Source organism: Myotis yumanensis, unplaced genomic scaffold (genome assembly GCF_028538775.1).
Source record: "Myotis yumanensis isolate MYYU_CA2020_CCGP unplaced genomic scaffold, mMyoYum1.0.hap1 SCAF_4, whole genome shotgun sequence".
NCBI classification, from domain to species: domain Eukaryota; kingdom Metazoa; phylum Chordata; class Mammalia; order Chiroptera; family Vespertilionidae; genus Myotis; species Myotis yumanensis.
The window spans coordinates 30,900,616-30,923,060 of record NW_027223755.1 but is presented as its reverse complement, the minus strand read 5'-3'; the positions used below and the strand labels follow the sequence as shown (position 1 = coordinate 30,923,060).

General features: G+C 37.4%; 1 protein-coding gene across 4 annotated transcripts in view; it reads left to right on the top strand.

Moving 5' to 3' along the window:
* LOC139008605 (very long chain fatty acid elongase 7) overlaps positions 1-22,445 on the top strand; it is a 168,096-nt gene that overhangs the window by 48,401 nt on the left and 97,250 nt on the right. For 3 of the 4 annotated variants that reach the window (XM_070412020.1, XM_070412019.1, XM_070412023.1), the window contains exons 2-6: positions 6,808-6,905; positions 11,916-12,106; positions 15,570-15,650; positions 16,490-16,546; positions 18,854-18,959. In XM_070412020.1, the coding sequence (XP_070268121.1) occupies positions 6,842-6,905; positions 11,916-12,106; positions 15,570-15,650; positions 16,490-16,546; positions 18,854-18,959 (499 nt within the window). In that variant the 5' untranslated portion in view covers positions 6,808-6,841. Of the gene's footprint in view, positions 1-6,807; positions 6,906-11,915; positions 12,107-14,581; positions 14,865-15,569; positions 15,651-16,489; positions 16,547-18,853; positions 18,960-22,445 lie in introns of those variants that run through there. The other variant, XM_070412022.1, reaches the window with a different exon arrangement.

The window sequence follows — 22,445 nt, the reverse complement described above, 5'->3', positions numbered from 1 at the left end:
AGGGGCTGGGCAATGGCTTACCAGCACCAGACCCCCATCAACAAGCTCCTGTTCACTCAAAGCCTGCCACATGTTTTAGAGGCAGACCAGCTCTGACAGGGAGCTGTGTTCTCTTCCCCTGTAGCACCTCCCTTGTCTCTTCCACCCTTAATGGAAGTGTGTCATCTACTGTTTTTAAGCTTTAAGTTTCTGCTTCACATACATGAGAGCCCTGAACTATTATGACATTAAGTATTTTAAATTCGTTGTCAAGGTCCTAGTTCTGCTGTCATCTAGAAGATAGCTCTATACCTTGAGCAAATAGAATAAGTTTCTTCCCATCTCTATGTACCATTGTCTAGCTGTGAAAGGCCACGGCTAGCGTGGCTTTCGGGTTAAAAGACTTGGAGAAAGAACTGATGCACAAATTGACACACAAGACAAGAAATATTAATTTTGAAATTATGGGGGGAAGCCAGGGGAAAACTCGACTGTAGTAGTCAAGTTCCACTGAGTCTCTGTGCCAGTCTGCTTTTATTTACTAGAATACACAATTGCCTTTTAGGAATGCAAACAGACATATCAATGGTAATGTTTAGTAAACAGTAAGATTACCAGGTTTTGGAGGCGTTTGCTTTAGGCCATTGAGTCAGCAGTAGGTAATAAAATGCAAATTCACTCTGTGAATATCAAAGCCCAAACTCAGCCTTCTGGTGGACTTCTCACATTTATATTAATTACTGTTGATCTTGGTTTCCAGCATCTAGCAACCAAGTGTCCATGTTTAATCATGGTAGAGGATCTGGGCAGAGGCGGTATGCCTGGCTCTTCTCCAGGGGTAGCACTATTGCAGGACAACCCAGGTTGCCCCATATTCAGTCATTAATTTTTTAATCCAGTTCCTACAATGTAGTATTGGCATTCAGTCCATCACTGTCCAAGCTGATAAGGAAATTCTCAGCAGTTTGAGTTCAGTTTCAACAGGTAAATGGATCAGGTTTTTTTGTTGTTTTTTTCATGCCCCATCCCTACACAACTATGGACATTCCTTTTCTGGTGGGCCCACAGTGTTAAGGACTGTTAGATGGCAGGTTATTACAAGCAAAGGATCAATGAGAGAGTCTCTATTCCAGAAAACTTGGGCTAATGGACCCCTTCCCTACCTCTCTAGTCCTCATCTCTCTCTGGCTTGGAGGATGTCTGTTTCTGCCACTTCGTCCCATCCAGTGTGAGTTGCTTCTCTGACTACCATCTCTCTTCCTCCATCTCAACCTGTGTAGTCTTCAGGATCAGAGAAACCACGGTTTATAGCCTGTGAATATTTCTTACCTGCATTAGACTGTAGTTTCTTTGAGTATGGGCTGAGAGGAAAATGGTGGAATGAATGGGGGCGGGGGTGGGGGAAGGTGGAAATTGCACAGAAAATAGAATAATAATTTGAAATGTAACCCCACCACATGCCATATAGAATTGGAATCTTTTGGTCTGATTTTAAAGAATTTAAACAGCATTATTTTGGCAGTTTAATTATGAAAATGGCTTGAGGTCTGTTACCTCAGTGGTTAAGATGAAGGGGAACACTCACATAGAGACAATTGGAAAACATCAAGGGAAGAATCATATATAATCTGTGACATACAGGCTTTAAAACTAAAGTAGTAGAGTTTTCTCTAGATTTGTTCCATATACTGCCATTCAACTGTACAAGATAATGAGTTTGGCCAGATGTTTCCCAATTAAATTGGTACAATTGTCTCTACAGATGATAATGTCTGAGTGTTTATTCTTTTTTTAAAATATGTTTATATTGTTTTCAGAGAGGAAGGGAGAGGGAGGGATAGATAGAAACATCAATGGTGAGAGAGAGTTACTGATTGACTGTTTCCTGCATGTCTCCCACTGGGGATCAGGTCTGCAACCCGGGCATGTGCCCTGACTGGGAATCAAACCATGATCTCTTGGTTCATAGGTTGACGCTCAACCACTGAGCCATGCTGGCCAGGCAAGTGTTCATTCTTTATCAGATTCTGTGCTTTAAACTTTACAAATACATATTATCTCCTATGGTCTTCAAAACAACTCTATGAGTTAGTTTATTTTATCTTGGTAGGTATAGAATTCCTGTTTTACAGAATAGGAAATTGAGCTTTAATTTTTGCCGAGGTTCACACAGCTATTAAGTGGTGGGATTCAAACCAAAGTCGCAGTTACCCCACAGCCCCTGCTCCTAACCCCATATCACACCTTCACTATAGAAACATTCGTAGGAAAACCAGAGTCTAAGCTGACCCTGGCAAGACCCTGGCATCACCACATCTTGAATGTGAACTCAGCTTGAGGGCACAGGATGTGCCGAAGCAGGGGCCTGCTGAGACACCTTCCTGGACTGGAGAGAGGTTCTGGAGCTGACGGGCCCTTGAGGAATTAAGATAACAGCCCCTCTTTTGTGTACATGTACATTTATGTGTGAGTATTTAAGTAGGAATTGTCCCAACAAAGAGACAACTGATTTTATTCTTTTATTTTTTCCTTTAAAATATTTTAATTCTTAGTCACATAAATAAATAAAAAAACAATATAGATCTTCCTTCCACCCCTTTCAGCCCAGTTTGTCCCCCATCCCCTTTCTCATGGATATCTTTTCAGAGTTCCTTTTATGCTAAAATAAATAAATATAAATTTATAATCTTTCTTCTTTTGTCTTTTTCTATATAAAAGGTAGTCATTTAAAAATTCTGTACCTTCCTTTGCTTTTTTCACATAGAGATTTATCTTGGATACTTTCCCACATCAGCATCCAGGGGACTTCCTCATTCTTTTTTACAACAGTTTACTGTTTCATGGCGTTAGATGTATTATCATTAACCAGTCCCCTTGTAATAGGGCTTTTGCTTTCACTAACTGGTGCATTTGTCATTTGGTGTTTTTTTCTTCTTGATTTTTATATGGTTCAATTTTTTAGTCTCTTATGTCTAATGGCGCTTAAGTCAAAGTTAGAAAGGTCCCTTGCCAAGGTTATAAAAGTGTTCTCCCAAGCTGTCATTCAGTACTTCATGGCTCTAGTTGTCTTATTTAAAATTTTATCTACTTGGTGTTTATCTTGGTTTACAGTATAATGTTTGGATCCACCTTTTTTTTTTTTTGCAGATGGCTATCCAGTTGTATCACACTATTTATTAAATAACTGCTGATAATCTAGTGCCCACTCATTTGAGATGCCACCTTTAGAAATACTATATATATGGTTTTATTTTAGAATACTAAAAGAAAGACTCTCAGTTTGTTTATGTGGTGTATCATGTTTATTGATTTGCGGATATTGTACCATCCTTGCATCCCCGGAATAAATCCCACTTGGTCATGGTGTATGATCTTTCTAATGTAATGCTGGATTCAATTTGCTAGTATTCTGTTGAGAATTTTGCCGTCTATGTTCAGGAGGGATATTGGCCTGTAATTCTCTTTCTTTGTATTGTCTTTATCTGGTTTTGGGATTAGGGTAATGCTGGCTTCGTAAAAAGAGCTTGGGAGGTTGGAATAGAAGGATCATGCCTGAACATAATAAAAGCCATATATGACAAACCCACAGCCAACATCATACTCAATGGACAAAAACTAAAACCATTTCCCCTAAGAACAGGAACAAGACAGGGATGCCTACTCTCACCACTCCTGTTCAACATAGTACTGGAAGTACTAGCCATTGCAATCAGACAAAAAGAAGAAGTAAAAGGCATCCAAATTGGAAAAAAAGAAGTAAAACTGTCCTTATTCGCAGATGACATGATATTGTACATAGAAACCCCAAAGACTCCATCAAAAAATTACTAGACTAATAAATAAATTCAGCAGTGTAGCAGGATACAAAATTAACACCCAGAAGTCTATGGCTTTTCTATACACCAATAATAAACTCACAGAAAGAGAAACTAAAAAAACAATCCCATTTACCATTGCAACAAAAAAATTAAGATACCTAGGAATAAATTTTAACCAAAGAGATAAAGGACCTATACTCAGAAAATTTCAGGATGCTGAAAAAAGAGATAGAGGAATACATGAACAAATGGAAGAACAAATGGAAGAATATACCATGTTCATGGATTGGTAGAATCAACATCATTAAAATGACCATACTACCCAAAGCAATCTATAGATTCAATGTAATCCCCATTAAAATACCAATGGCATACTTCAAAGACCTAGAACAAACTCTCCAAAAATTCATCTGGAATTTTTTAAAAAAGGCCCTGAATAACTGCAGCAATCTTGAGAAAGAAGAACAATGTTGGAGGGATCACAATACCAGATATCAAACTATACTACAAAGCCACTGTTCTCAAAACTGCATGGTACTGGCACAAGAACAGACATATAGACCAGTGGAACAGAACAGAGAACCCAGAAATTGACACAAGCCATTATGCTCAATTAATATCTGACAAAGGAGGCAAGAGCATATAATGGAGTCAAGACAGTCTCTTCAATAAATAGTGTTGGGAAAATTGGACAGACACTTGCAAAAAAAATGAAACTAGACCACCAACTTACACCATACACAAAAATAACCTCAAAATGGATAAAGGACTTAAACATAAGATGGGAAACCATAAAAATCTTAGAAGAAGCCATAGGCACCAAAATAGCAGACATTTGTCGTAGCAGTATCTTTACCAATACAGCTCCTAGGGCAATGGAAACTAAGGAGAAAATAAACAAATGGGACTTCATCAAAATAAAAAGCTTCTGCACAGCAAAGGAAACCATCAACAAAACAATAAGAAAGCCCACTGCATGGGAAAACATATTTGCCAATGCTATCTCTGATAAGGGTTTAATCCCCAAAATTTACAGGGAACTCATACAACTTAACAAAAGGAAGATAAACAATCCAATAAAAAAAATGGCCAAAGGAAATTTTAGGAATTAAGGGGTCCATGGAAAAAGCGCAGGGCTACTGAGCTGCAGAGGTTACATTACCATAAGACAAGGGAGCTGTAGAACTTCTTCATCTTCCCACTGTATGAATTGGAATCAAATAACTATTCATTTTATGCTGATTTTAGAGATGTTAAAATGTGGGAAAGTATACATCTTAGAATATATTAAATACCGTCCTAAATTCCCCAATGTGCATTTCTGGACATTCTGTTGTATTTCATTAGTTTGCCTCTTCACACTGTTTTAATTATTGAAGATTTAGAACATATTTTAATATATAGTACCAATAGTTTTTCCTCACTGGTCTTTTTTTATTGTTTAAAGTATTATAAATAGTAGTACATATATCTCCTTTCTTTTCCCCATTGACCTCCCCCAGGCCTCACCTACCCCCCGGCACATGCCTTAACCCCCCCACCCTAGTGTCTTGCGTCCATTGGTTATGCTTATATGCACGCATACAAGTCCTTTGGTTAGGCTCTTACCACCCCCCTACCCTCCCCTGCCTTCCCACTGTAGTTTGACAGTCTGTTTGATGCTTCTTTGCGTCTGTATCTATTTTTGTTCATCAGTTTATAATGTTCTTTATATTCCACAAATGAGTGAGATCATGTGGTATTTATTTTCCACTGACTTGCTTATTTCACTTAGCATAATGCTCTGAGTTCCATCCATGCTTTTGCAAATGGTAAGAATTCCTTCTTTTTTACAGCAGCGTAGTATTCCATTGTGTAGATGTACCACAGTTTTCTAATCCACTCATCTGCTGATGGGCATTTAGGCAGTTTCCAAATCTTAGCTATTATAAATTGTGCTGCTATGAACATAGGGGTGCATATATCCTTTCTGATTGGTGTTTCTGTTTTCTTGGGATATCCTATATAATAAAAGGGTAATATGCAAATTGAACCTAACAACAGAACGATCAGAATGACCACTGAACCAGTCACTATGAGGTGCACTGACCACCTCTTGGTCCCTTTCCCAGGCCGGCAGACTTCGATCACCTGATGGCCACCCGTGGCAGGGGCGGGGCTGGTGAGCAGGTGGGAACAGCCGATTTTTCGGTCCCTTCCCCTGGCCATCAGGCACCAATCACCAGATGGTGAACGGGGAACTGGGGGTGGGTGGTGGCGGGGGGCGGGGCTGGCTGCAGGCAGCTGGGGAAGATGGCCCTGATTGTAGGCCAGGCCTAGGGACCATACCCATGCACGAATTTCATGTGCCAGGCGTCTAGTATTCCTATCAGTGGTATTACAGGGTCAAATGGCAGTTCCATTTTTAATTTTTGGAGGAAACACCATACTGGTCTTTTTCCAACTATTCTTGTCTATCTGTTCAGATAAGCTAGGCAGCCTCTCCTTGGCTCTTGTGAATCTTCTTTCCCTCCCTCTTTCTACCTCAGTTCCATTTACATCGTAAAAAGTTACATATAGAAGACCTCTCTCATATGCCTGATGATCAGCTATAAATCTGGATCAGAATAGCTCCTCTGAGAGTTTGTGTGTCTTTTCCACTTTCTTCTCCTGGGTTTTTAGCTCAGCATGGCCATGGGAGGTGCAGTCTATTCCTGATCTGATTGTCGCATAAAGGAGAGATGTTCCCACGAAAGTTCTTAGATTCAGTTATACCTTTTGTATCTTGTACATAGAATGTCAGCTTTATTCAGCAACATAAGCATTGTTATTACTATGATGAAAAATCTTAAATGTTTGCAACTGCATCAGGGTTTTAATGTGGTTCACTAATGCATTTGCCCTCAGTAAAAGTTTGTTGGTTTGCCAGTTAATCCTATTAAATTTTTAGCATTTTATATTGTATTACTAGAAACTTGGCTTTATTTGCATTCATAGGTCATAATGCATTTCTTTTTTTGTTTTACTGAAGAACCCACTCTAAGAGCCAGTAAATCCTGTGGAAAATGGCCTTCAGTGATCTTACATCGAGGACTGTGCGTCTTTATGATAATTGGATCAAGGATGCTGGTAAGTAACCATATTTCCTAATTGAGGCTCATCCTTCCTTTTTATGTCAGATTCCCACATTTAATAGGATTTCACTGAAACAGAATGAGAGACTTTGCAGGTTAACACTCTCTCAAGGACACCCAGAGTACTTTTTTTCAAAATATTATTTTTATTACTAATTAGTAAAGAAGTGTCAAGGGTTTCATTACAGATATGTACAAAGATAGAGCTACATAGATGTTCATGAAGATGCTTATAATAGTGAAAACAGTTTTAATATCCAGTGAGAGAATTGGTTAGTAAATGATGGTACATTCCCACTAAGTAGCCATTAAAAGTGATTTGAAGAAAAGTGCTCTTAGGCTTGATTCTGCCCTAATGCTCCTGAGGGAGATAACAGTTATTGCCAACAATGGCTCTATTCAGGGTGCTTCTTGAATGGGAGAGGTACTTTGCTACCTGAACACTTATGATTTGAACTTGGGAACCAAGTAGATTTGGGTACTTTTTTTTTAAAATAGACCTGTTTGGAAGAACAGATCCCTTGCTATTCACTATTCCAAATGCAGGAACCCTAGAGATTCAGATAATCAATATGCTAACTCAAGGGCCAAATCTATTTAAATGATGATGACTATCTATATAGTGCTAGTAGTATAAAATATTTAAAAAGGAACTACTTCTGAATTCCACTTCTACTTTTATTCATGGATCAACTCTTTACTTTTTATGAGGAATTTAAAAGCTGGATAATATTAGGTCAGAAGAAGGAGTGACCCAGGGCTGGGTGGTTATGGAGAGACAAGGAGAGTCCTGGAGACAGTGTTGCAAACAGTGCAAGAAGAATGAGAGGAAGAGTCAGGTAGTGCTACGTACCTGAAGTTGGGCTAATTTGAAGTCTTAAGAGAGGAGGAAGATAGGGGATATTTAATGCAAAGACCCAAATGTTAGTCCTGACATTACTGTGTACTAGCTAGGTGATCTGGAACTAATGATTTCTTGTCTGTGAGTCTCAGTTTCTTTGTTAGAATGATAGCTACCAGCCAGCAGATAATATACATGGAAGTGCTTCAGTCATTTGGGAAGGTTCACAAAGCAAGTGGGGGGGCGGTAGTTACAGATGCTTGATAGAGCATTTTCATCTTAAAATGCTTTTAATATAGCATATCATGTTTGTAAAGGTTCCTTCACATTTTTTTCCTGTTGGACGCTAGAAGGGTTAAAAAGTTTGTGTAGAGATTTACATCTTCATAAGAACACTTTCAGGTAAAAGAGGAGAAGGTTTTGCTTCTGGGTAGTGTGGTATTGATCTCTGAAAGCCATTAGGAATCCTTTCTGGCCATCTTAGTTCAGTTGTACTTTGCTTACCCTGGGAAGTTCTGAGCACCTGATCAAGGGCCAAGAATTTCAAGTGTATTCTTGGCTTTGGCCCTAATCCTAAGTCGCCTCCAAGAAACTTGGTATTCTTTGGGTTTCTTATTGCTAGAGAAGTTGTGATCATGCATAGTTATTTCAGGTGGAAAATTCCACAGCTACAGGATTTTAAAATGGTTTAATTACTACTTAAGCTATAAGAGGATTTATTATGACTCTAGATATGAAGTGTCAGATTTTGAAATAATACTATAATGTTTTCAATTGTTTAAAAAGCAACTTTCCTTGTATTTGGGTGGTACTAATAACTTCTCAGATTTAGTTGTGACCTTTTTGCAAAGACGATGGGGTCTGAGTAAGAGTGGTGCCATTCTGAATCTTTAATACTTCACAAAGTACTGAGGTACATGATTGCTTTTCCTCCCAGCTTCTTCATCTCATTGGTGCTTGGGATTTTAAAGGGAGAACTCGTTGAGCTAGTACCTGCTACTTGAGAAGAGAACACGGCCTTACAAGCAGTTGATGGACAAGTTCATTAATATTCTATGTATGTGGCACTTGTAGTTTCCCTGTTTTTTTCTCTCTCTCTCTCTGGAACACACTTAGAAAAGAACAATTAGACTAGTAATAAGTCAGAACTTTGGTAATCACTGGGATACAGACTCAGACAGCCTGCCTTCGCATCCTCTGCTTTCATCTTGGCTCTACTTATGCACTTAAACCCAACTCTGATGCCAAATAGAAGAGGCATCATCAGCCTTTTCTCTCTGGGGGAAACAGAACTGACCTCGCCCCTGACCTTTTGCAGTTTGTGAAATCATAAACTGATTCCGGATTAACTTTAAATATCATCTAACACCCCCCTCCCCCCATCAAAGTCACCATCCACACCTGACTTGTACACTTTTCATCATGGGGAGCCCGCTACCTCACATGGAAAATAAACAGTTTTCAGAGTCATGAGCACCATATTAAAGACTTTTAATTTTATCTGCTCAGTAGAGAGAGCTAATTCATGCAGAGGAATAATCTGAGTACAATTATACTTTTAGGAATTTGGCAGTTGTATGGAAGACCAGATGTTGCTGATTGGATCAGGAGGCAGGGAAACCACAGAAATGACTCCTGCAGGGCAATGGTGAGGGACTCTTAGGCTCTAAATATAAGAGAAAGAAGTTGACCCAAAGTAGCTTTTTCTCAAAATATGAGTGCCTGGGACCCATAGGGATCCTCGGATTCTGATTCAGTTGGATCAGGGTCATGTTTTGGCTACTTGACCTGTAAACATTCCAGAGGTGACTGCTCTGCCGAATTGAGACCTGCTGTCATAGCTTCTACTAAGCACTTAGGCTGTCCTGGGCTCTTTGAATACAGTAACTCATTAAATCCTCTATGAGATACAAGCTATTTTATTTTTCAATTATACTTTACATTCAATATTATTTTGTATTAGTTTTAGGTGTACAGTATAGTGGTCATACAATCATATACTTTACAGTGTTACCTCTAATATTTCCAGTACCCACCTTGCACCATACATAATTATTACAATGTTATTGACTACATTCCCTATATTGGACTTTACATCCTGGTGACTATTCTCTTACTACTAATTTGTACTTCTTAATTCCTTCACCTCTTTCACCCAGTCCCCCAAAATCCCTTCCCCTCGATACATGCTGCTTTATGCCCAGTTCTTAGATGAGGAAACTAAGCAAAGAGACTTTAAGTCAGTGGCCCCAAGTCAGGAGGAATGCCAGGATCAAAACTCCAGAGCTTGCTGAAATAGGATTAAAAAGCAGTGTTTTGTTTTATTATTTGCTTTCAAATAACAATAAATCTAATTAACCAGCTTTTCCCTAGTGATATGATTTTTTTAAAATCTGTAGCACGTTAAAGTCACTCACAGGGTTTTCAAAAAGGTGTGTTCTTAAAATGTTAAATTATAAGAAAAGATTATTTATTTTAAAATTATTTTCTTCTACTTCCTGAGCCAGCCCAGTATGCTTTTTCCTGACTTGTTTTGTTTGTACTGTTGCCAGCAGAATAACAGAAAGATGATGATGTCATTTGACTTTCCCCCCTGCTGAGTCAATGAAAGAATAAAATAAAATAAACCTCCAATTCAGGAATTCCTTTATTGACACTTAAAAAACCACACCTAGTTTTCAATCATACATGTGATGTGTGTTACTAACAGAAACATTTAGAAAAAAATAATCATTTGTTTTGTCACCATCCAAAAGTGATAACGTTAATTAACATCCTTGCAGGGGTTCTTTGGTTTTGGTTTTAAGTCCTTATTTCATTGGGGATGAAAACTAGACATACTAATGTGGCTGATGATATTTGTGTACTTTTCGTATATAAAAGAATGTCTGGATGGAGGAACTCTAAAATGTTACTAGTGGTTATGGTTGGGGGTAGGACCTTTCTGGGTATCTTCTGTCCTCCAGATCCACTCCTGCATGCTGTGCTGGGGCCTGGAGAACGACCAGGATGGACTATATCCATGGGCTTGATCTCCTGCCCTCTGGTTTCTGGTTGGGTTCAGCCAATAGAGAACCTGAGGAAGCTGGGGAGAGGGAGGAGGGTGGTGTTGGGGTATCAGTTCCCCTGACCCCTTACTTGAAGAATTGCCTTGTGATGGCCGAATCCCTCAACTGAAGGTCACAGCTCTTCTGCAGGGGGCTTCTCCATATGACTCTCTCCTGGGTTGTGGTAACTACCTTCCTTTGCCCTTTGAAGCCTCACTGTTTCTAACCCCATCACTATCCCTGATAATTTCCCTTTACCCTGAAGATGGTAGTGATCATTGCCCATGTAGTCTGCTGTCAACATTAGGGTCTAGGTCAGGGGTGCCAAACATGGCACGCCAGTAACTTTTGCGGGCACGCGAAACCCTCTCTTATAATCTTCCATTTACAATTTTTTTCTTAATATCGACTTTTTTATTTTTCAGATAAATTCAGTGTAGGTGCATCTTAGATAAATAAATAATTTTACATAACAAGTTATCTTAAAGACCATAGACATGGATTGACAAGAGAGGGGAAGAGCAATTTCTATGCCTCTGCCTTAACTCTCCCTGCCTTCCTCGATCTGACCAGTGTTTTGGTTTCATCCACATACGCTTGTGAATCTTTGTTCTCAGTGATGAATTTTGTTAAGTCTCGTAATAGGAGTAGCCTGACGGATGAAAGTAGTAGCTCGTGCATATCTCTGAAAGTCACAAAATATAAACCTGATGTAAAATCTCTGTCATCAGTGATGCAGCAGCAAAAGTCCCACTGATAATATCAAACGGAGTCATAAAGTTTTCTGTCGGACTATCAGTGTACATGTATACATTAAAAAATAAATGTATTTTTCATCATCATATACTGTGTTTTTGTCGTTCGAATGAATTTTATTATTTCTTCAAGGTTCTTCACATATGTACACCTTAAGAGATATCAAGTAGGCGTAACATGTTCTCAAAAAATTAGGGTTGGCACGCAGAAGAATTTTGAGTCAGAGATTTTGCTGGTTTTGGCACGCACTCACAAAAAGGTTGCCCACCCCTGGTCCAGGTGCTCACTTAAAGAAATGCTGGTTGCTGTTAGTTATCTCTTGTTTAAGTGGATGTGCACTTACATCTTGTTTTTCTCTTAGATCCAAGAGTTGAAGACTGGTTCTTAATGTCATCACCTCTGCCACAAACCATCATCTTGGGACTCTATGTCTATTTTGTCACTTCTCTGGGACCAAAGCTCATGGAAAATCGAAAGCCCTTTGAACTCAAGAAAGCGATGATAACGTACAATTTTCTCATAGTACTCTTTTCTGTGTATATGTGTTATGAGGCAAGTGTCTTAAGTATTCCTAATGGGAGAATTTTGCCTGAGTCTTTCTGTTTATCTATCATTATGTTTCTTGTTATGACTGTAAAACTCTTCGAGATTTAAGGAATTTTAGAATCTTAGCTCACTAGAGCAGGGATTTCCCCCCAACTTGTTACGTATAGACCAGGTATTAAACTCAATAGAGGATCTAAGTATAATTTACTCATAGGTAATGAGAAATATTAACAATGAGTCCAGGGTCTGGCACATAGTTAACCTTAATAGATAATTGTATGAATCCATAAATGTTAGTTTTAAGGCAACATACTTGGAGAAATTAAGTAACTTACTCAAGATAGCATAGCTAGTAAGTGCAGGACTGATATTTGAATCCAGGTCTAACAGCAGAGCTCATTCTGACTAATGAATTGTCATCCTCATGGTAGGAATATTTAGTTTCTCCACGCTCTCATGAGTTATGATGGTGGATTGTTTGGGTTTGGTTTAGCTGAGCTTTGGGGGAATAGAGAACTTAGACTCACACAAAGCAGTAGGTAGGAGAGCCTGACCCTTAATTGTCAGTAAGAGAGGTGGGGATGTTTCAGAACCTAAAAGCAGACTCAGGGATTCACTTTCTCTCCCTCTGCTATTAACATGCCTCAGCTACCCTCACTGCTTTTCTGAGATTCCTTGCTTCCCCCTCTCCCCAATACTGGCTGGCTTCCTCATACTAGGACTCACAAGAGTCCAGCATGGCCCCTCTGGCCTCTCCTGATTCCCACCATGAATCCACCTGGTCGGGTCGCCCTCACTTTGTTCTGACTTCATCCTCATAGGCCCTTCAGAAATCTGGACTTACTTTGCTGTCTTCCATTTCTTCTACTTTATTTCCAAAATTAACTCACAGGCCACCTTACTGTCCTTTCTGGAGCATGAGTAACTGAAAGGGAAGAACAGAGAAAATACAATATTATCAGAAATAGGATATAGCCTACTGTAGGACCGTGTTGAGAACTGACCTGGGAGCCAGGAGACCAGGGGCCTGTTAGTCCCAGTTATGCTACTAATTAGCTACCTGATTTTGAGCAAGTCGCTTAACTTTGAGCCTCAGGTCTCCCACTGTATAAAGTCAGCATTGAACCAATTGTCTCTCAGGTTCCTTTATGCTATGTCTGACTGTGTCACTGAATATACTACCCTTAAATATATTTCTTAGGAAATAATTCAGTTATAACCAGTTAGTTTTGATTTCTATTTTGGCAATTACAACATAAAAGAAGGTTTGAAAATATCTGAATTTGAAAGTCTTATCTCCCATTAACCACTAATACTAGAGTTACTTATATGTCCATTTTGGTGTTTATTAACGGCTAAATATAAACTACTACTTTTTCTTCTTGACAGCCTGAAATATAGACACATATGTCAAAAGCTCCAGAGACTTTTAGAATGTTCTTAAACTTAATATCAGGAAAGCATTAAGTTTGACTCTTTGTTTAAACACAGACTTTTGCGGCTGAGCAGCCTGTCATCTCCGGAACACATCCAAATTCATGGTTTATTGGGTGGGGCATGATTGCATTTGGTCTACAGTAAACACCTCTAGCAGGGTGTTAGGGCAAATATGAGCAAGGTGAAAGGGATGTAGATCAGACTAAAGGAACCCCCGTGCCTTATTTTTTAGTGATGGTTTGAATGTGTTAGTTGGCACCAGTCAGACACTAATAAAGAGAGACCAGCCAGGCCATTGTGCTCAGTGGTTGAGTGTCGACCCATGAACCAGGAGGTCACGGGTTTGATTCCTGGTCAGGGCACAGGCCAGGTTGTGGGCTCGATCCCTAGTAGGAGGTGTGAAGGAGGAAGCCTATTGATGATTCTCTCTCATAATTGATGTTTCTATCTCTCTCTCTCTCGTCCTCTCTCTGAAATCAATAAAAACATATTTTTAAAAAGAGAGAGAGACCAATGAAGACCCTACAAAAGGCCAAGTCACACAGCTTCTTCTGTTCAGCACAGTGCTTGTTTGGGGCAGGGAAAGGGGAGCATCAGTCATGCTAGTTTAAGTAAATGGATTTAGCGTGGTCCTTACATCAGTCAGAAGTTAAGTCTGAGCTCAGGAGAATATGAGGATGCTCACTGACAGATTTCGTAAAGCAGAATGAGTCATTTCTGTACCACATTCCCTGTTCCTTAGAGAAAATTTATTGACTGGTTTTTGTAAGATATTTTTTTCTCACCTGTGAAATATGTCTTATACTTTTCTGAATCTTAATTTTCAAGATTTCATAACCTAGCAAGTTAACATTGTGATGAAATTATCTCATGGCATAAGCTAGGAGCTAGTTTTAGAAAAATATGGTGTATTTTTAAATACCACAGTCGAAATAGTTGTTCTTTCTCCTTTGTTTCTTTTCACCATTGAAATGTCATTCTGATAATGCCTCATAAACCTTTGCTTTTTTAGAAGTTAATTTATTGTAAAGTTGTCATTTTAGCTATTAAAAATAGAAATTTAAAGTGTACTTCAATGGCATAAAATGATATAACCATTATACTGAGAAAGAAGACATTCTTGGGAAGATATTAGCATTTATGAGAACAGGGTATCAAAAAAGAGAAGTGGTCATATTTTCAGAGCTCTAAATTAATATAGGTATTAATTTAAAATTACAGTCCTTAGTTTTTCATTTTCAGATACTGTTTTAAAAGAAGACCTTCCCACCATCAGACTGAAAGAATGTCAATGTAATCTTTGAATTGCGGTTCAGACTTATCAACAGTAAGCTTTTTCTTCTCACCACTAGTAGAAGGTCACTTTGTGGGTGTGCTGGAATTAAGGCTTGCTAGTTCGCATTTTTAAGCTTGAGATTTTCCTTTCTTACTTGTCATGTGGATCCAAAGCCAAACTAATAACTAAGTCTTGTATTTGGTCAACCTTAATTTTAAGAGCCATGGATTACCACTTCACATCACACCGACTCGCTAAGGTCAGGAAAAAAGCAATGTAGCTCATGAGTACATTGAGGAATTTTGGTTTGCTCATTTATTTTTTGACTATTTGGGATGTTTAGAAATCAGCAGAAAAGACTGAATTCAGGCCCATTTATTCCCTTTAGAATACAGAAACATATGCACAGGCATATATAGATATACCTAATATGTGCATATACTTCCAGTACTTGATGTTTAAGCAAAAACACTCCCAGTGTTTTGTTCTCCACTATATATTAGAATAATTATCTCAAGAAATGGACATTTTAGTCCAAACCCAGTTTATCTAAGTAAGATATGAGTTTATGGTTTTGAAAATTCTTACTGCTTTTATATCCAGTGAGTTCCTAGTTTGTAATTGTTCTTGCCCATCTTTCCCTCCACACTGGCTGCTGACTCAGCTGAGAATTTAACGAAGAAACAGTCAAAACTGCCTTTGTTATAGCTGTTGAGCACACATTTCCTTCTTTAAAATGCATGTGCTCTCTTGCAGTTTGTGATGTCTGGCTGGGGTACAGGTTATTCATTTCGATGTGAAATTGTTGACTATTCACGGTCGCCTACAGCGTTGAGGGTAAGTTTCTCTTTGGAAAAACTTGTAACTCAAAATTAATGTTAAAACTTTTTGGACTCCATCTGTAACAATGTGAATTCAGAATGAGTAAGTGACTCAATTATTAGGGTATGTATATTGAAAGAAAAGCTAAAATTTACCAGCTAGAAAGAATCAAAGTCAGGTATGTTATTTTCTGTAAAATTTAAAAGTAAATTCATATCTGGTTCCTCAAACAATTTTAAAAAGAATTATAATATGATCCAACAATTCCACTTCTGTGTATACATCTAAAAGAACTAAAGCATGAACTAAAAAAGGTATTTGTACACCTATATTCATAGCAGCATTATTTACAGTAGCCAAAAAGTGGAGGCAACCCAAGTGTCTATTGGCAGATGAAAGGTTCAACAAAATGTGGTGTATGCATACAATGGAATATCATTCAGCCTTAACAAGGAAGGAAGTTCTGACACATGCTCCAACATTCACAAACCATAAGAACATTATGCTAAGTGAAATAATCTAGGCCCAAAAGGACAAATACTGTATGATTCTCTTATATGAGGTACCTAGAGTGATATTCAGAGACAGAAAGTAAAATGGCCTTTGTCAGGGGCTGTGGGGGAGAGGAGATGGGGAGTTGTTTAATAGGTACATGGATGGGTACATCTATGCATGGATGGTGGTGATGGTTGCACAACAATGGGAATGTACTTAATGCTACTGAACTATACAGTTAAAAATAGTTAAGATGGTAAATTTTATATTATATGTATCTTGCCAAAATTAAAAAAAACTAAATTTTCCCCATGTAAAAATAAAACAAAATAAATTCATATTTATGTGTGTTTTTGCAGATGGCACGCACCTGCTGGCTTTATTACTTCTCCAAATTTATCGAGCTGTTAGATACTGTGAGTATGTAGTCATTTCATTTGGTAAATGTTTGATCTTTTGATGAAAGCAATAAACTAGAGTTCTGTTATCCGATAACTTTGGTTATCTCTCTTCTTCAGGCAGACCTGCCTTTTCTTATCAGTAATATTAGAGAATGGATAGGATAAACTTATGTTTCAGTCATTTGCAAATTCCAAAAGGTGTTCTTATGTATCTACCACCTGTTTAAGATAAGCGTGTAACTGTCACATACACGACAAAACTGCATCTATGTGTAGATGGATGACAGTTGTGATGGGAAGCAAGTTTAGGAATCAAAGAGCAGAGAACACTTTACCTTTGGTCCTTCTTACAAAAACCTTGTGTCATCCATACTCTGTTAAGAGGATAAATGCTTCAAAATTTATAAACTTACACAGTAATATTGTTGCCCTGGCATAGCAGTAATTTTGGAAATATCAAAACTACCTTCAGCTGCCCTCTGAGTCCTCTCTCTGCCTGGGAATAAGCTGAATTTGGGTGACTGGACCCTGGGAGAAGCAAGTGCCATAGACTAGGGTCCATAAGGAGAGGAGGAAGTCCTATGCCTTTGTTTCCAGAGTAGGAAAGCTGTGTAATTATTATGTCTTTGTGGCATGTGGGTCTTGGTTATCTGGAAACAGTCTTGGGCCTAAGTGTGTTCTCTCTTCAGAATATATAACAAATCTCAACATGCTTTTACCTTCTCAGGTGACTACAAATCTTCTATAATAATAAAAGCGTAATATGCTAATTAGACTAGACGTCCAGAAGCCGAGGCTGTGAGAGAAGCCCAGGTCCTGGGTGCTGGCAGCCGGGGGAAGGAAGGCCTACTCTTGCACGAATTTTGTGCATCGGGCCTCTAGTAATGTTATAACTGGAAAGGATTTTTGTGAGCATAGAATCACTCCTATTGTTCTCAAAAATTAGCATGCATTAGCATCACCTGGAGGATTTGTTAAACACACACAAGCCCCGTAGCCTGATCCTTAGAGTTTCTGATTCAATAGGTTTTGGGTGGAGCTCAAGAATTTGCATTTCTAGCAACTTCTCAGGTGATGTTATTACTGTTGGTCCAAGGTCCACACTTTGAGAACCCTTGCTTACGCCAGTGATTGTCAACTCTCATGGTGTAGTCAACTTAATTGCATTAAAAAGCCAAAAGCCTGGGCCCAACCTCAGAGACTTGGAGCTAGGTGGTCTACAGTAGATACCAGGCATGGCTATTTTAAAAAAGCTTCTTGGACGTTGTAACATGCAGCCAGGGTTGAGAACTATTGATATATTGAAATGCAAAGCTCTCAGTCTGAAAATACTGAGGTTCAATGACTTACCCAAAGGAATGCTGCCACTGATTGGGCTAGGATCTCAGATTGTTGTCTTATGGCTTTTTCTGCACTATGCTGCCTTCTCTCATGTGCATAAGCAAATGCATTTGGCTTCATTGTTTCTGCTTTGCATGTTCTCAGGTCTAGCTTCATAAGGAAATGATGGCTGCCTCTGTGTCCATCCTTAAACCACACTTTTTGAGATACTCCTAATAGTGCTTTTGTTTCTGCTACTCTCTTTAGTCATATATTTCAAAGTCTAAATCATTGTTGCTCTCCTGAATTTTGAGTATCTTTTTGGACATTTAATTCTGCTTTTGAATATTTTTTGAAAAAAAAATTTCCCTTCAAATTCTTCCTATTCGATGCGTTTGTTTGTAGAGTTTCTGCAAACCATTTGGGTACATTCAGTCTGGATGGTGCCTTTATTGCCCTTCTCATTTTTCCAAGGCAGCTTTGCTTTCTTTTCTGTCCTATTTCCCCAATTAACTCTTCAAGTGTTTCCTCTTCATTTTTCTTTAATAATAACTTGCTAACTTTTGATTTATTGCAAGTCTTCTTCATTTGCTTAATCCATTACCTAAATTGGGAAAATATGTTAGCAAGCAATGTAGAATAATGTCAGTCCTAAGGATTAAGATTCCATGCCATACATGTGGATTTTTTTTGCGAATAACATTTCCCCCCCATAATTTTTGGGCCATAGTCTTCATTTTATATCTTTGATTTTTCAAATCTGCATGCAATTTATTTTTACCTTTTTATCGATTCTCCCATGACAAGGCATCATACCCAAGTTCCTTCATACTAATTGGCTTTTGAACTTGAAGAATCAGCTGCTTCCATGAGCATTCTATAACTTGGTCCTTTCAAAGCAAATTGTGATGTGAAATAGTTTCACTTTGTCAATATTTTTATAACTCTAGATAAATTATTGCATGATTTTAAATGAACTTGATTTTCTTTAAATTATTTCAGATCTTTTTTGTTCTGCGTAAGAAAAATAGCCAAGTGACTTTTCTGCATGTCTTCCATCATACCATCATGCCATGGACCTGGTGGTTTGGAGTCAAATTTGCTGCAGGTAGCCAAGGGAGAGTTGGGATAATTTCTTATAAATAATAACATTTTTCTATGGTATAAACACAAAATCTATCCTTAAGTGTGATTTAAGAGAAACTCAAAACGTCAAAGAATCACTTAGATCAAACTTCTAACTTTCATTATTGCTTGAAACCTAAATGTAGGACTCTTACCCAGATTCTTCTCCAACTCTCCATTCTTTAGAAATGCATTGACTTTTGGGTACAGTCTCTACATGTATTTTAGTTGTTTTGTTTGGATTTTATTATTTTCCCATGGAGTTCTATTAAATATCTTTTAAAAATAAAAAATAAACAAAATGGTTTTATAGAAATGTAATTTGGTATCTATTTCCTTATATGTATCCAGAGAGTTAGAATGTTTATCTCAAGTTCCATGTCTTCTTTGCCTTCAAATTTCTAATAACTGATACACACTGTAAACCCTAACCGCTATGTAAAGATGTGTGATATTGCAGTTGTCCCAACTTCTTTAAGCATCCTGCCATATTAAACAATGTTTTGTTACTGTTTTTCAAGTCAAGAATAGTTTAAATCGAAAGCTTGGCTACAGGCTCTTTTGTTTGGTTTGGGTTTTATGCTTCTGAACACCTAGAATTGAAAAAAAACAGAAGGTTAAATAATTTTACCTTATCAGAAAATTTTAAATAAGTGATATTCCCAATGACATATTCTTATCTTATTAGCAAACATTGTTTTATTTATGCTAGTTTCTTAAATTTAAGACGTCTTTAAATAGGCCTGTAGCTCATGGTAAACTATATTTTACCATTTCTGTGAAAGGCTCACCTCTATTAGGCATTCTGATTCTGCAAGACTTAAAAAAAAAAAGCAGAACCGCAACTGAGGAACTTTTGTTTGCATTTTAGATTCTCTAGGCTTGGGGAGTCTAATCTAGGTCTTATGTCTCAGAGCATGAGAAAGAAGACGTTGATCAGTGGCACAAAAGAGGTGCTAGAACCTAGAGGAGCCAAGAGGGCATTAGATTTTTCAGTACGTAAAGTATCTCCTTGCCCAAAATTGGCATTTATCTGTAGAGCATTTTTAAAAAGTAAATGTAGCTGTTCTTATACTGTATGTTAATGTAAAAATTTAACTTGCACTACAAGAGAGTCTCATCTGTGTCCATTTCACAATAAAAGGTTAGCTGTATTAGTATTATTTAATCTCCTTTAGCTTACTTTCTTTTTTTTCTTGCACATGCATATGGTGCCTCTCAGTTCTTTCTATAGTGATATCATTGACATCTTTTTTGTCTTGGTGAAATATTGAAAAAGACCCAAATATCCACTAATTGAATGGTTATTTCTTATATGTATATAATTGTGAAATGCAAATAATATTGAGAGGCATCTTTTAAGCAGCTTGACGCCTAAATTATCAGAAATAGGTGACTATTCTGTTCTTAAAGTGTGCTAGAAAAGGTTCTTTTACACCCTTATAATTTATTTATTCAGATTTCTTTCAGGAGACCAGAATATTAAAACAACACTGAAAAATATATAAAAATAGAAAAAAGATTGGAAAGCAATACCCCCAAATATAATTATTTAGAGATATTGACACAAAAAGTGGTTTCTCTCTTCTTCTGTATCCTTCTCTGTATTTTATAATTTTTTTATATTGTATATCTGTTCATTCCATAATGGGAAAAATAAATTTTATTTGAAGAATGGAGTTGAGCACTTTTCTAATTTCTATCTTTGAATCCATTTTAAACAAACAGTGCTTTCAATAATGAAAATTCAAACACATGATATACCTCAGTTTTTCATTGTTACCATGTTTATGGACCTCAAGCACTTTGTAGTGGGTTCATTTTCCATTCCTTAACCCCCCTTCTGCTTTACGAAATGTAAATATTAGGAAATAATGTTTTTTCCCCTCTCATGTACCATGGATTGGCATTTCTGTTCAGATCTTCATGTGAACTCTAGTATACACATGTACACCTGATATCTATTCAGTAACAAGCATAGAATACGAGCTGAGGTCTTTCCAGAGATATGGTTTGACATTGGCTTCCATCCCTCAAATGAAACTGCCCATTTCAAACTGTTCTTCCAAAATCTTGAGCATAATTGATCTCTATCTAGTGTTTAATTTCCTGTTGGCCTATTGTTCAACTCTGGGATAATAGCAATCCAGCTTTTCTTTTGAATGTGATGAAAATATTTTCGTGACATGTTTCTATATTAATTATGCACAAATTCCCTTCTAGATAAATGGAGAATTATAATAATTAGCCAGGTGATTATTTTTCCCAAACCAAAGGAATAAAAGGTGATAGCACTAATTGTAATTCATCTTGAGATGTTTGCTTTTCAAAATTGTTATCACAAAGAAGAAATCAAGCTTAGAAAATACTTCTTAGAGAAGCCTTCCAAAGAAGATAGGAAAAACATTACTACTTAACATGTGTTTATTCTGTGAACAAACTCATTAAAATAACTTATTAGAAAGTAATCATAAACTAGAGAAAATAAGCAAGTTTATTTTGATCAGTAATCCTTACTAAACACTCTCAGCTACACCAGTACTTTGTTAAATTCCTGTCCATGGGATCCTTGTTTTAGGACATTTAAATGATGAAAGCATCTGAATGGGAACATGGACATGCTTATACCGAAAAATGGGAGTAGTGTCTTAATGAGACTGGCTTTGATGCAGTTGGTTATCAAGGGTACAGTAGATTTCTTGTGTGTTTATAATCGTGAGACACAAATAGAATTGAGAGGTATTTGGCTTATCCCTGTTAAGCAGCTTAACTCCCAAACTATCAGAAATAGACACCTATTCTATTTTTAAAATACCCCTAGAAAAGGTGTTTCCACACCACTATATTTAGTTAAGTTTCTTTTGGGAAAGAAGACTAATCCAAATGTGTATAATAAAAGTTGGGAGGCTGTTAATAAGCTCTATTAATTCAGTTTCTTCTGATTTGAAATGTGAGATAATTAAAGGATTAGCTAAAATTTTATTCAGGAAGGGAACATTTATGAAGGGACAGTATATCATAAATGAGGCATTGGAGGAATATTTAAGCTACTTAAAAATAATTATTTAAAATAGGTTATTTTAAGGGAGTACTTTAGCAGTAGTATATCTAGAATTGCTGCAATTATGAATGATTATTAAAAAGTAATTCGTTTCTACTATGCAACAATTTTTATTTTGCTTTAAACTTTCTGTAATTCCTAGTGTCTATGAATTTGGTCCTTCTTCTAACACAATCAGTCCAGATTTGTGAGGTTTTGTTTTATTTCTGGAAGTAAAGAATACTGCAATAAAGGAAATAGAATATCTTGGAGAAAAAATTAAATTTCAGGCCAACATTATTAGGCTGAATTAGGCTCTACATAAAGAATGCAGATTCTTCTAGAATGTGCCACTTTGGAAAGAGATGCTAGGGAAGAGTTTTGTTTTTTTTCTCCCACTACCAACTATTCACCTGTTACCCCTCCCCC